The 16,018-nt window shown below is 41.8% G+C and overlaps 1 protein-coding gene across 4 annotated transcripts in view; it reads right to left on the bottom strand.

Annotated features, from left to right (window-relative positions):
• CALN1 (calneuron 1) overlaps positions 1-16,018 on the bottom strand; it is a 394,265-nt gene that overhangs the window by 274,075 nt on the left and 104,172 nt on the right. For all 4 annotated transcript variants that reach the window (XM_054693580.1, XM_054693582.1, XM_037506791.2 and 1 more), the window contains exon 2: positions 1,149-1,273. In XM_054693580.1, coding sequence (XP_054549555.1) covers positions 1,149-1,266 — 118 coding nt within the window. In that variant the 5' untranslated portion in view covers positions 1,267-1,273. The remainder of the gene's footprint in view (positions 1-1,148; positions 1,274-16,018) is intronic.

The following is a 16,018-nucleotide window of genomic DNA, read 5'->3' as shown; positions in this document are numbered from 1 at the left end:
TCCCCTCTGGGCACCCGTCTCTGTCCAGGCAACAGTAAGCTGCCCTTGGACCTGAGGAGCCTGGCTCTGCCTGCATCACTTCTGCTTCTTGGAGCAGCCCCTGGCCTCTCCTCCAGACCCAGCCCTTGACCTCTGCCACCTCACTGCTCCTTCATGGAAATAAGCAAGCCTCTAACGAGCAAGCGAGCAAAACAAACAGGGCAGGGAAAGCTGCACAATGTCCCATTGTTCTTTTGGGGATAAGGAAGCAAGTTTGGCTTCTCTGGCCCAGAGTTGAATTTCCTCATTCTCCCCTTGTGAGAAATGACCCACTGGTTCAGACCATTACACTTAAAAGCAAAGATGTGGGCCATCCAGGGCAATTTTCACTTTTTTCTATTTTAGAGAGTAAATTTGAACTTCATGTTTTAAAATGGTGTTACAAGGAGCACAGCTTTCCAGAACACCAGGGGAAACTGAGATTCAGCCTCAGTCGCTGTAGCACCTAGACAAAATGTCTGGCTGAATCAACCTAATTCTCTATTCTAGAAAAAAATTCCTTCTTCCTCTTTCAGTTTACTTTTTTTAATCATTGGGAATGATTTTCCCAGGATGAATTGAGAATTTAGCCATTGTGACCTCAGGCTCGTGACCATCCCTAACCCGACCCTGAACACCCACGACTGAACTGTGTCGCAAAGGAACAGAGACAATTAAAATAAGTGTCGTCCATTCCCACCTTGACAGAGCTTCCAGAGGATTCTGATCTGAGTACCGTGGCCACAAGTCAAGAGAGTCATTAGCAGGGCTTAGAAACCTCCCTTGCAGCTGGGCCCCATGGTAAACAAGAAGAAGATAGGACAACAACATTGGTGATAAAGGTTCCATAAACTGGACAATGCAATGGTGGAGTTGAACGCTATCCCCCAGTCAGTATCCAAGGCAACCAAAATATTCACCTTAGATTGTTCAGGCTACAAGATCTGCGCCCACCCCCCACCTCCCGCCCCAGAAATCATTTAGGCAGAATGGATCTGGGCGCTGTGTCCATCTCACTACAGTTAAACTTGGCCACACTGGTGGGCAGAGCCTGGCACGTTCACCTTAGATGCACAATAACCACAGAGGCCTCCCTGAGTGGCCAGCCTCCCAAACAGGGCACCACTTACCATCAAGCTCCTCCACGGAGATATTAGCAAGCTGCTCGCTGTCGCTGCCAGCAGAGAGGGATCGGTTGAGGTAATTGCCCTTGTACAACAGGCCGGCGGTCACATGGTGGAAAGGCATCTTCTCCCTGTCCACAACAGAAGGGGGCGGGGAGAGAAAGACATCATGATTCATACCTCCCTTCCTTCCTGAAAGGACCACCCCGGCTTTCAGATGGCCAGAGTTAATTTTAAAATGACAATAATGTTTCTAGAGGGAAAGTCAGGGAGTGCCAGGGTACCCATGGCCTGAACAATTCCCAAAGGATCTCAGGTGCGAGTTCTTGCTTCACTTTGCAGCTTATTTCATTTTCCCCATTTAATTATGAATTGGAACTGCGTTGTCCTTGCAGACTGTGGGACGCCGCGTCACATCCAACTGTCTCTCCACGCAAACAAGAAGCCTCTCCGCGCCTTTCTTTGGCCTGATCACCTTTATCAGTTCTCATAAGAAAGGACTGGCATCCCAGTCATGTGGGGCTGCCCAGGGACTGGGTATCTTGGCTGTGACCTTGAGGCGATCCACGGCTTTCCCGTCCCCAGGTACAGCTGGAGCTCTGTTCCCACAGCGCGCTGGGAGAGGTAGAGAACACCAGGCTCTAAGCACAGCCCTCTACCCCTGACTGGAGGCAGACACCGATTTGCACACAGCCTGGACCACACCCTTTAAGACACCAGTCACACCGGTGCTGCTGCGAAGGTGTTGGCACCTCAAGGTGTCCCCGAACCAAGCAGCCTCCAGCCCTCTTGCAGGAATCTAAAGCCTCACTTGGACCAGACTGACAAGCCCTTCAGAAAAGCTCCTCCACCCGGACGACCATCAGCACCACCTAGACACGGAAGTCCCCACCGGGCAAGGGAGGCCAGAGCTCCAGGGAAGCGGGGAGAGGGGAGGAGAGGTGGTGAGGAGACTGAAAGAGCAAGCACAGAAGAGGACGAGGACAGCAGAAAGCTGGAAAGGGCACGGCTCTCCATCACGGCGAGCACACCACTGAGCAGGCCACGTTCTGCTCCCACCTGGGGAAGGAGGCTACGAGGACGGACATGCCTTTGAGCAGAACGAGGGAATGGGGAGGAAGGACAGGGAGGCAATGACATGGCAGGGTGATGAACACCTTTGAACAGCTCCAGGGGGATGAGCTGGGCGGCACAAAAAAGGGATAATCTCCCCACCACTGCAGGCATTCAAGCAGAGGCTGGGCCCTCTTGGTCCATGTTCTATGTGAGAAAAATGACCCCTGAACTTGCAACTGAGGATAAATGGCTAAATTGGTCTCCGACCCTAAAAACGTAGAAGAGAGAAAGATGGAGAAACATGTAAATTTTCTCTGAGACTTGCTTTTACAGACACAGCAGAGCCTGGAGGCTTATCCATCAACCTTGAGCTGAGCTTCAAGACCTGCTGCAGTTGACAGGCACAAATACAGAGGAGGGGGGATACCCAGAAGTGAGGGGGCCCCTCAAGAGAAACGCAAAGCTCCATGATCTGAAGAAAAGCCTCCTTGTACTTTTGATATACAAACAGCCCTGTAACTTGAACTCTAGCCCAGCCCACATTTCTTCGCCCCTAGTAACTTTTCAATCAATAAAATTGAACTCTTTGGTTCCTACCGCCTCCAAATCTATATGCCTTCATCCCCTTTCTTAGTGGGAGAGGCAGACTTGAGTTTATCTCCTATCAGCCTCTTTCTTGCCAACCAATTTGAAATAAAGCTTCTTTCTCTTCTCAAAACCTGAGCTTGTGGTATCAGCTTCCGGGCACGTAGGACGCCCACTGCTGGGTAACAAGCTCCCCCCACGCATCTATCATTCTCCAACTAAGTCACTGAAGTGTCCCTTTGGCACTCAAGTTTGCATCTGCACAATAGTTGAAGAGGTCCAAATGGCCCTCTTGGGCACTCCCATAACATGCTGTAAATTATAGGAAGAGACAGCGAACAGCAGGCCATTCTCTGAGGACGACCATTCAGGGCACCTGAAACTTACTGTCCCTCAAACTCCACTCGTGACAGCAGTCATCCCTGGTCACGGGATGTTGGAGCTGGCAGGCAGCAGAGACCAGGGGCTCCTGTCTGCTTTTCCCAGTGACATCACTGAGAGACATCCTCTCTCTCCCTCCAGTCTAGAACACCCAGCATATCCCAGTTCTGGCCGAGAGCTGCCGATGGAGAGATCAGTCAAAGAGACTCCTGAAAGTAACCAGGCTTGAACAAGAGCACAAAGCCAGGTCATGAAAGAATCAGTTCTAGAGCACAAGTATCCTTAGTGCTATTTCAACTAAGCAGCCTCAGCAAAGCACCAAACATTTCCAGATGTCAAACTCTCATTTCAAATGCCAGAGTCTAAAAACGAATTAATTATCTTCCTTAAAAAAAATAGGCCACACTTCCTGATTCCTCTTCTTCTATCAAAGGTACTTTTCACTCTTCATAACAACTGGGACAGCTCGCAAATGTTCCAGGGCCTGTAAAGTAAAATACACACACGGCTCAGGAAGAGCCTGCCGTCAGATTCCCAACCATTCTTAACATTCCCATGGCTAATAATAAAATGCACGTCCAATGAGAGGTGCATCCGCCCGCCCGGTGCAAATGGTAGGAGGATAGTTACAAAGTACACATGCATTTGCCTACTCTAAGGATGACATCTTCTGCTAATTATACCTCAGACTCCCCCCTCCCAGCCAACTCTATCCTTACACAATAAGCTTCATTTCACTTACCATCTCCTTTTTCTCTCCAAGTTAAATTTCAAACCAAACAGGTTTAAAAGTGAGACTTAGACATAGGAGTTAGGACCACACTCCCTTTTCCTAAGACCATCCTGGCTTGGGAGTCACGTCCATGGTCATCTCAGCATGGAAGGATTCCCACAATCCAGGGGATGAGACATAACAGTGTGGGGTTTCAGCTTCGCTGTCACTTCTGTCCCCTGGGCCTGGTCAGCTTCACCAGTCTCACCATTGTTTAATCCATTCTCAATATGGGAAGACACCCACCTAATCTAACCTCCCTTCACTCTTGGAGGGAACCCCATCAGGTCCGTGCAGATGCTGGAAGCATCCCTACCCTCTTTACCACTGGTCCATCTAGCTTCTCAGCACCTTGTAAAATATCTTCCCATTATCACCTTTTATCAGGTTTTCTGATGCTTTGGATCTGCCACGCATTTTTACAGCCGTAGTTACAAGGTTATACTCAAATGAACATTTCCCAGCCACTCCCCAGTTCAGCCACAGAATGCTAAGTACTCTGCAGAGAAAACTAGTCACAAATGAATCCCACTCAATAAACCAACATAATTTGCTTCTGAAAAAAGCAGCCTACAAAATTAGGTACACATTCAGTTCATTCAGTCTCTGCACCCAAAACGCTCTGAGTCTAGTGGGAGAGAAAACATGTGCAATTGAACCATCCATATAGATAAATAAAGTCATGTTCAAGAAAAGGAAGAACATTATTCCCAGCAAGCTAAAAACAGCTGCTGCAATTAAGGACTAAATTTCACTCCAAGCCACATGGGGAAACCCAAGCGTTAAGATATTCTCTTTGGCTAAGGAAGGGAAATATACAAAGTTCATTGGCAAAGACAAACACAGTCTTGAACTCAAACTTAAAGATGAATCCATACAGGGAGTGCAAAAAAACTCTGTTTTTTCCTGACAGCTTTCTTACTCATTGAGAGATAGTACTTAAATGGCTTATCAATGAACAATTTTTTTCCTGTATTTTCTGTAAGGCAGGAGGGGTTAAGAACCAGGTTAAGAACTGGTTAAGAACCAGGACTTTCTGGTTAAAACCAGTATTAGATTTAAATCCTAGCTCTGCCTTTATCAGCCATATAGTTAATTTACTTAACCTCTGCAAACCTCGGCCTCCTCCTCTGTAGAACTAGGGTTTTGATGCCTATTGAACAGTATGTTTGTAAATATGAAATAAGACAAGGAATAGAAAGCACTGGACTTAGCACCCGGCATAGTCTCAGTGAATAGCATCAATAATTATTTGCCAAGGATTAGAGAAAGCAGGATGCAGGGCAAAAGAAGATTATGAACATATCAGCTTGAAGCTTCACCAGACTCAGTTATAAAGGAGGGTCAGTAAGGGCTTGGTGGAGGATCTGTTTCAGAGAGAAGCTAGCTGGCACCGCACATTATAGTACTGAAGGACCCAGTGCATGAGCACCCAGGGCAGGTGAGCGGTGTTGGCAAGTTGCTGGATATATCAGGTGCCAAGGGTTATTTGACTGGAAAGCACCAGAGCTGAAGAAGAGACTGTTTTCTGAGCACCAGGGAGGCTGATTCCCTTGGTCACAGCCAGAACAAGGTGTCAAGAGGTTGAAAATGAAATGGGGTGGTTCCTATTTTCAAAGTTAAGAAACTGGTACATGTCTTGTAGAGGGATTGACTGAAGCACCCCACTCACACTGACTTGATCCAATGCCCTTATGTGATGGTCAATTTACATGTCAACTTGAGGGGTCTCAGAGTGCCCAGATATTTGGTTAAACATTATGCTGGGTGTGTGTTATGAGGGCAAATCTGATGAGATAAACATATGAATCAGTAGACTGAGTAAAGAAGATGACCCTCCCCAGTATGGATGGACCTCCTCCAAGCCATTGGAGATCTAAGTAAAAAGAAAGAATAAGGGAGAATTCTTTCTCTCTCCCTGGTTGCTTAAGCAGAAACACTAATCTCCTGCCTTTGGACTCCAACGTGAACTAAAACTTATACCATCAACTCTCCTGGGTCTCCAGCCTGCCAGCTGCAGATTGTGGGATTTCTCAGCTTCCATCACCATGTGACACAATTTCTTATGTTTATTTCTCTTACCATAGGTTGATAGTAATATGGACAAAGAATGCACCAAAACATAATTCTGCAAAACCTCTAAAACAATGCTACTCAAAGTGTGGTCCGAGGACCACTGCCAATTGAACACCATTTGTTGCTGGTCTGCAATTAGATGAGATAGGAACAGAGAAAGTGTTGACAATGTATAATACTGTCCCAATATCTAAGCATGTAACCAGTAGACTTGATTTTTGTTTATCTTTGTTTTAATTTTTCCCGTAATTCATTCTTTCTGTACTTTACAAAAACATCATTCTTCCAAAGATTGGAATTTAAAAAAAGAAAAACTAGTCCTTTTGCACAAATAGTAGTAATAATAGAAGCACTACTCCAAAGGACTTTATTTAAGTTACATGGATTTCTGGTAATGGATCACAGAGAGGAAGAAAACACCTAGAAACATGCCTTTTAACTGGTCTCTAAAATTTTTTCAAAGACATAAGTTTTTTAAAGTCTTAGATGGACTTTGGAAAGGAGATATAAGACCTCAGTAGAAGTCTGGGCTTTCTGTGGAGTGCCTGGGGTATGCACAGAATCCATTGTAGACTTGACAGGAGCTACTGTCCTAATTACCAGACACGCAAGGGGCAAAGCTGACCTTGCATTCTAAAAGTTTAAGAGACCAGCCAACCCTAATAGGGTCTCTGCCAAATTCCACTAGAAAATATCCACGAAGACACATTAAAATCATGATAACCCTGACATCTCTCATGTGAGGTTTGGAAGAAGAGCCCACTGAGTCAGCACAAGTATCACTGGGAGGACAGTCAGCAGTGGCCCTATATATTTTATTCTAAATAATAGAATCAAACTAAATAATAGAATCAGATACATGGTCAAGGGATCAGAGGAGATTTTCTTCTACTGAAATTCTCTGCCTTTTCAGGGACTCAGATTATAAATCATGACATCACTCACCCTTCCAACTATGTTGGAAGTGCTTTTTAAAAGCAGCCAAAGTCAGTCCCTCCATGAAGAAGCTACACACTTCCTCTAGTTACTCGGGGATTGTGCCTCCCAGTAAGTAACGTGGCCAAGAATGGGCAGGTCTGAGGCAATGGCCCTGCATATGAAGATGCAAAATTTGCTGAAGGAGCAAGTGTCAATGTGAAGGCCTCTAAGAGCAATGTCTTATAGGGATTATGGTTTTTCCCGCATTGCTTTTACCAAGGACGAACTACAGAGGACCTCAGGTACCCCCTAAAATGTACGTATCCTCCTCAGAGTCTAAGAGTTAAGTGATGGGGACAAGAAGATTCCATCTTACTACAGCAAAGATACACTAAGTGCATGCCAGCTAGATGCGGGGTATTTGGCTAGGCACTTAAAAAGCAATTGTGTTCCTTTGTTAGGATCCCACAGGGGCATGCCAACTGGCAAATAGGATTTGGACAGAACTCAATTCAAACAGGAATGAGTAAGCAGAAAACATTAACACAAGGGTGGACATAAAAGTTCTGCATCATTAGAGAAGGAAGTGTTTTCAGGAAGATGTAAAGCAGCAAGCATATTGTGAACAATAGCATGCAAGAAAGAAGTTTTACAAAGTGTCTGGTTATGACCTTAAAAAAACAAAACAAGATGTCTGTGTCATATGAATGCAAATTCATGAGGAAATACCACAGTGCAGTGAGGAGAAACTGAGTCAAAAAGAAAAGGCAATAGACTAAGAGGCAAGGGGCAGGTCTTTGCAAGCAAAGAAATGATAGAAGGAAAATCTTAGTGGCAATAAAGAATATTTCATTTTCCTAATAAACCTCCCCTTGTAAGAGCAAAAAAAAAAAAAAAGAATATTTCAAACAAATGAAAATTCAGCAAATTATATAACACACCTATAGACCCACCACCCAGACTGAGCACTAGCTAGTCATTTGCCTTATTTAGATTTTCATAAAGAAATAATATATTACATTGAAAAACTGCCCACAATGTTATTCTTCTACCTCTCTCCACAGTGACAATTCTATTTTGGGGGTGAAATATATCCTTCCCATCCATGTTTTTAAATTGTTCTGTATTTTGGATGTAATGATATAGAATATATTATAGTATTGCTGTGTATATCTTTAAATTTCCATAAATATTACCACACCATGCATATGCTTTTGCAACTTGTACATTTCATGCTATATTAGATTTTAGGAATTTATCCAAATCTATACACATATATCTAGTAAATTCAATTTAAACTGCTTCATAGTTTTTCACTATATAAATACATTGTAGTTTATTTACCAATTAGCCATCTGACGGAGAAGCATACTACAATGAATATCCTCATGTGCATCTATTTGTATATATTTGCAGGAAGTTCTCTAACCTATATACCTAGATAAGATAGAACAGGATTTTGCAGAATTGCTCTCCGAATTCATTGGGTTAGCGATCTTTTGCTACCAACAAGTTGCACCTAAACTTAGTAGCTCAAATAACAGATATTTGTTGTTTCACAGGTTCTGTGGCACAGGAGTTGCTAAGCTGGGTAGTTCTGGCTCAGAAGGTCTCACAAGGATGCAGTCAAGAGAGTGACCATGATGGGAAGATGTGACTGGGGCTGCAGCACCCACCTCCAAGATGGACCACTTTTGCCGCTATTCACAAACCCCTTATCTCCTGTGGGTCTCTCTACAGGACTGCTCAAGAGTTCTTAATATGTGGCAGTGTGTGTTCCTTGGGCAAATGATGGTACAGATGAAAGAAATGAGTTTTTATGATTTGATCTCAGAAATCACACCCTCTCACCACATTTTATTCATTAGAAGCAAGTTGCTAAGTACAGCTCACATCCATGCACAGGGGAATTAAGCTCCATCTTTTAAAAGAGGAGAACCAAAGACTCTGGAGATGTATTTTAAAACTATCACATTATTGTAGCAATTTTCAGACCTACCATTAGTCTAAGAGCGTGGGTCTCTTTGCCCTACAGCCTTGCCAACACTTGGTAATATCAGACGGTTTCATTTTCCTTAATTGGATTTTCTTGATTGCTACTTTATGCATCTTCTTATATGACTCTTGGCCATTCTGATTGCCTCTTTTAGAAGTGTGCTATTTAGTTTATCGATTAGGTTGTTAATCTTTGGGGGGTTGCTTTGTTCTTTCATGTTATTATATCTAATGTTTGAGTTCAACCTTACTTTTAAACCAACACAATTAGTCATTATTTATCATTGTTGCAACTTACAACCAATACTTAATCTAAACTTTTCCACAAGTTAATGTCTCTGCTGATTATTGCTCCTTGCAGGGCATTCTTTTCTTCTGGGTTCAAATCTCCTCCTAATGAGGGAAATTTTGTAATTCTTTCACTGAGGAAATGGATCTTGGAAGCTTTTTAAATCTTTTGGAGGAACTATACTTCAACTTATAGAGAATTATAAATTTCTTAGTATTCTGAAGATAATTTCTTGCTGATAGTAAGTCTACTTGTTCACTTATTAATATTCATTCTGGAAAATTCTAAGTCTGTATTTTCAGATATAGACTCCCAATATCTATGTCCTCTCTTTTATAAACTCTTACTAGATGTACATTGAACTTCTCCATTCAAGCTCAGCATTCTTGATGGAGCTCCAACAGGCATTCATGCCCCACGTAACTGAAAAACTTGAAAAGCTGCTAAGTATATTTTTCCAGAATTCCCTGCTATTAGAATTCTTGATGAGAATTAGTCCCAATACTCAAAAGCACTTGTACAAGTTTTGAGTAGAAGTGAAATGAAAACAGTGGTATACTGCGTCTCAAAAACAAAGGTCTTGGTTTGTAGCATTTACCCATATCCATGGTGTAAATATCCCCACAATGGCCAGTTTCAAGCTATCAACATGACATCCCTGACCATGAAATTGGAAAGAGACAAGCACACCACTATACAATATTTCCACCACACAGATGCCATAGATTAAATTAACCACAAAACCATAGATAGAAATAAAATAAAGTCATTAGGAAGTGATGCATTTTTACTTTTATTACCTTTGATTTTTAATATAATCTACTTAATTGTGAGTTTACACTTCCCTTGAGAATGTAAGTTCATTTCAATTATCATTCACTTAAAAAATGGCTATGTTTAATAACCTGCTCATAAAATTCCTGAAAATTTACCAACTGGCTGTCACAAGCTGGTATGAGTTGGCCCCAGCATGCCACTAAGGAAGGTCTTTTTCTTGCCCATTTCTGGCTGTTTCTACAGGAAAGGAAGGTTATGGAAACATGACATTTTCCTGTAGCAACGTTCCACTGTCCACTCTCCAGCTTCCTGGCTATGGAGAAACAGTCATAGTGATGGCAGTTGGAGTATCAGTGTCTTCTGGGTTCTTGGATTGCCCTTCAAGGGTACATTCTCCAGCTTTTGGGGGTCACGAGAAAGTTGCCAAAAGCCTAGCATAGTTGCAGGGAGTGCAAACATTCTCCAATGGTAGTCTCAGGGGAACATAACACTCTGGGCAGGTCAATTCTGAATTATTCTGAAAATCATGCCACAGATCCACCTAAAATCCACTCCTTATGCTTCTCCACAATTTTATAAGCATGAAACTCCCTGTATTAAAGCCCTGTCCATTTAAAATACTTACTATTGTTGCTGGTCCTTGAATTCAATGTTAACTGATATAGTCATAGTTTTGTCTCTCTATGTATCTCATAAGCAGTTTTCTCAAAGTGATTATTAAATTCACAAATTCTTTTTCAATTGTAACTTAATTCATGGTGTAACCTGTCTGTCCAATGAGCTTTGCATCTAAATGACTGCTTTCCATTTCTAGCTGTTTAATTTGGTTCTTAACAAATCCACCTCTCATTTTTCACTGAGGATGAATCTGTCTCTAGAACTTTGATTCTTTTACTTTGATTCTTTTACCTTTTTGTATTTTATTTCAGAATATCACTCTATCATCTCCGTTTTCTAAGACACTAATCCTCTTTCAGTTTTCTCCAACTGTTCGAGCAGCACTGTTTCCTGGTGTGATTTGTCACACCGGGACTCTGGTGATGTCCTTAGCAGATGGTGCTTTCCCTGGAGCTGCATGTGCTCAGGGACCCATGGCCATGGCACGGGTGCCTCAGGTGTCTCACCAGCTAAGGACCAGCTTGCACGTTCTTGGTTTGCAGTGCCTGCACCACGCGACTGATGTAAATTTGGAGGCACAGGTCTGGAGTTCTGACTCGTCAGTGGAGACTCTTCCTTTTGCAGTCATTGCTCTGGGCAGAAATAACAATCTCTGTCACTGTGCTGGGCAGGGACAGATGGAGTCTAGTCCCAGTGTGCAGGAGGCACAGCCAAACCAGGGGCTCTGTCCTTGCTTCCTGCCTATTCTGGGTCCAAGACTCGACCTTTCATCCCTGCATGGACGTTAAAACTCCCAACTATGAGAATCTTTTTGGCTTTTCCTACCTGCAGCAGCATCCACTCCTGTTTTCTTCTCAGGCTCTGAGTTTCTTCTTCCCTACTTTCATACTAAGTTATTTGACCAGTCAGAGTGTAGTCAGGAAAACAGATGCCAGGTCAAGGAGTTCAATGAAAGAACGTCTAAGAGGGAGTAGTTAGAAGGCTTAAAAGCCTGACTGAGTTTGGTTAGCAAAGATTAGCAACTGCAGGAAGTACCCTTTACCCATCATCTGGAGGAACATAAGGAGAAGGAACATATGCCAAGACCTCATAGTCAGGGTGCCCAGAAGGAGCTAGAACCATGGTAGGGGCTACCCAGCAGGAGCTGGATCCACAGAAGGAGCAGTCCAGCTTTGCCAAGATACAGGGCAGGAACCAGTGAGGAGAGAATGCAACGCACTGCTGGAGACATCTGACAAGGGAGGCAGAGATGGGAAGAAATGCCCCAGCCTCTCTACCCTGCCTGCTGGACTGGACAGTCAGAGACTTCTGGCCAGGGAATGAGGAAATGGAGTTTATAGGGGTCACTCCCCACAATGCAGAGTAGAAAGAGGGAGGAAGAATAAATCTGCAAGCAAGCAGACCAAGGACTAGCAGAGCTACATATTTAAATCATGATTCTATGTGAGCCAGCATTTCTCTGTTTATAGCAGGAAAAGAAGCCACGCCAGATTAGCGACCACACCGGCAGGATGTGATGTCACTGTGACATTTTTGAATTTCAAAGATGAGGGACAAGTCCTCTGAGCATCCAGATAGAAAATACAGGTTACCCACAAAGAAGCAAAATGAAACTCAGCTTCCTACAGAGCAGCAAGTGGCCACAATAAGGACACATCCCCACCCGCTGCCTTTAAAGCATAGTCTAGAGTCAAAGGAGTGGAGAAGTTTACAAATGAAATACAGCGTGAGATTGTAAGGTAAACGTAAAAGAAAAAGTTGCAACTGCAAAACGGTTTCAAATAAAAGGCAATGAAAGTACAATGAGGTCATTATGTTTAAAAGGGTAAACTCCAAAATGACAACATGGTAGTCACAAAACCCTCACTTATCATATGCCATGTCATGATAAAGTGAAAACAGTTTAAAGAAAAATGTACAAAAAATTAAATTTTTTTCAAGGACACCCTCTATGAGTAGAACATGTGCATATATGAAAGAGCATAAATGTAATCCCAAAAATTAAAAAAAAAGACACCCTCTAAGTCTTTCACAAAAGTAAAAAGTGAAGAGGATAGGAATAATATAGACATTTCTCTATGAAAACTGACTTAATGTGTGTGTGTATGTGTATGTTTGTAAGTATGTGTGTATCACTTTTCAGATGTCAGTGACATATTCATAAAAATTTATCAAATATAACACAACAGAGCCAACTTTAGTAAAGTTATTCAAAAAAGGAGGTCTGGGGCACTTGAGTAGCAATAGAAATAATAGAAATCAATATTTTAAAAGCACTAATTGACTTCTTTCCCAACTTTAATGAGCCATCATTAACATATACTGTTGTATATGTCTAAGATGTAGCATTGTATATACCTAAGATATAACATTGTATACATCTAAGGTGAACAAGTATTGATTTGATACTCATATATTGCAAAATGATTACCAGCACAGTGTTAGCTAACAACCCCATAATGTCTCACAATTATCATTCCTTTTTTGCAGTGAGAACATTTAAGATCTACTCTCTTAGCGACTCTCAAGTATACGATACAGTATTATTAACTATAATCACCAGCTACATATTAGATTTCCAGAGCTTGAATTCATTAAAACTGAAATTTTTGCATATGAAAAAAAATCACAGGTAATGCCTTTCTCCTTCGAATTAGTATTATCGATTCAACGATGATCTCAAGTTCCATCCATGGGTTCTCTCATTTGTAGTATACAACCAAGCAAAGCAAACTAACAAAACTCAACAAGAATAATGCTTAGACTCTGAACTACAAAATAGTGGTTGCCACAGAGGAAGGGGAGAAGGAGTAGGTGGAATGTGGAGAGAAGTTAGCTTGAGAGTGATGAGAGGTACTGACACTTGGGTGATGGATGCAGTGTGATGTATGTACTTTTTTTTTAATAGAGACCCTTTTTAAAGATTTATTTGTTTATACAAGAGCTGGGGTACAGGCCAGATGTGGGGGAGGTTGAGAGGATTCACCAGCAACAGAGCTGGTAACAGAACAAGCAGACTGACTGAAATACACTGCTGAGGGGAGCAGCGGGCAAGACAAGAGAGGTCTCCCGTGTCATATGGGTTGTTCCATGGTTGGCTGGGATCGAACCGGCACTGTGGAGGCTGTGGACAGCTTCACAGTGCTAAGCTCAACCGCCTGTGCCACCAGGGAGGCCCAACATATATACTTATAATGGTGAGGTTCGGTCATTGTCTTGAGGTCAACTTGAGTCTCCATGATCAGCATGATTCAAAAGTGGGGCAGACACCTTTTGAAGCCTCTTGCCCATGTTCTAGGTGTTAGTCTAGTTAAAATTAATTAGTATGATCTGTAAATCCCCCTAAACAGCACTTGTGTCACAAGTCACTAGGAACAGGTACTGAAACACAGAATTTTGTAAATGAATGGCAAACCAAAAAATTGAAATTTTCAATAAATTTTCTCAAATACTTCCTAGATCAAACTTTAAATCAAAATTATAATCATTGGTTATGTTTAAAGTAGCAAAAATGGGAAAGAATCCTAAATTTTAAAATGGGCTGTGGCAAAGCAATACTCCAGTAAAATGCATGGTATTTAAATGCTCTCATTATTTTAAGGAGAAAAAATAAATATGAAGCAAGTCCTCCCTACTAACTTCTTAGAAAAATAACAACAAAATAAATTAAGAAAATGGAAAAAAGGAAATAATAAAAGGGATGAATCAGAAAACATAAAAGAGCTGATTCTCTGAAACAAAAGCAATAAACTAGACAAATCTTTGACAAGTTTATTAAAACAGAGAATGCACAAGACAACATTCCAAAACATGAGATTTATATGTACAACTCTAGTCTAATAAATTTAAATCACTGCTTAAATGATTTTTCTCTCAAAATATAGAAATTGGGCTTTCTCTTGAAACCAATGTGACTTAATATTATTCATGCTTATTGAAAATCTTGACATAACATTTTGTTGTATAGTGATTTGAAGATCTGGTTTTAGGTTGGGTTTATTTCCATACTTGATTTTAACTGCCAGAACCAAAAATACACCCCAGAATAAGACACAGATCTAAATGAAAGAAAAATGTCATTGGCACTATTTACTAAATCACAATATTCATTCGTCTGTTCCATCAGACAAGCACGCCAAGATCGCTGCAGATATTGGGCTGGTAAAGCTTCATCTTCCCTAATGTCAAAAGATGATTTTGCAAACTGATTAAAAGCAACTGCATTTTCGTATAGTTTACAAATGGGTCTAAAATACACTTGATCTCTTCATCTGGAAGCTTCTTAAACAGCTGACAGAATTCTGCTTCCACATTTTTTTAACTTCATGGATATGAGCTTGTACATAGCACATTCACCTCATTTTTAGCAAGAAAATCTTATAATGGTTGAAACATTTCCAAACACATCCATTTTCAAAATTGCTCTTTCCATAACAAACATGAGTTTCATGTCATCTTTAAGTGTGTATAGCAGACAACATCCTTCCATCTTAGAAAAGATCAACAATTGTGGATCATTTGCCTGTTTTACCACAGAAAGTGTGCAAAGACTCTGTGTTCCACAATGCTTGAGTAGTTTGACCTAAAATAAGTTTGTTGTGGTATAAAAGTCATCTGCATTTTATTTCAAAGACTGAGGCCAGGTTTCATTAATTATGAGAGATGATAAATCATATCAAAAAAGAACTACAAAAATGGAACTATGCAGAATCTGGGTAAGAACAAGTCAGGAGGCTGCTGAGGGTGGGGTCCCGGGTACACCCAGGTGCACAGCCTGTCTGCATGTGCCCGGTGCTGGGTCCCCAGGCTGCCAAGCCAAGGACAGTCCAGGATTAAAATTCAGCCAATCCCTGCTAGACCAACCTTCCACCAGGCAGAACTGCACTGACCTGAACACAGACTAGCCCCGTCTTGTAGGTATATAAGTTTCACCAAGCGGGTTATTTGAACAACAGCTTTGGTGTTTCTTGGGTCTTCTGGATTGGAGAGCTGAAATAAATGCTGCAACGAGAGCTGTCATGGTTGTGGAAACTTGACCAGGCTTTGGTTTCTCTGTCTACAGAATGAATTTAAATCTACATCTTAAATAGTCTTTTAAAGGTTTTTTAAATTGTTTTAGTCACATTTTTGTCTGGTGTGATAGCCTTGTCAGTGCTTTCACTAGTAAATGTCTGGTGACCAGCATCAGTCCAAAAAAATGTGACAAATCTCTGAAAGGCAGTTATTTTGCTCATGTCGGTGAATGAGGTTGAGCAGAGCGAGGCCAGATGGAAAGATCACCAAGGGAGAGGTCATGTAGATAGAGGAGCCATGGAAAGCACCCCGAGATGAACCCTAACAGCAGAACAGTGATAGGGTTCAATTAGGATGCCTGATTTAAGCCTTTGCTTGAACCCCTGAGGAAAGGAA

Source organism: Talpa occidentalis, unplaced genomic scaffold (assembly GCF_014898055.3).
Source record: "Talpa occidentalis isolate TD23 unplaced genomic scaffold, MPIMG_talOcc4v2.1 talOcc4.12, whole genome shotgun sequence".
NCBI lineage: Eukaryota > Metazoa > Chordata > Mammalia > Eulipotyphla > Talpidae > Talpa > Talpa occidentalis.
Note: the sequence above shows the minus strand (reverse complement) of the source record. Positions and strands in the feature narration are given on the sequence as shown.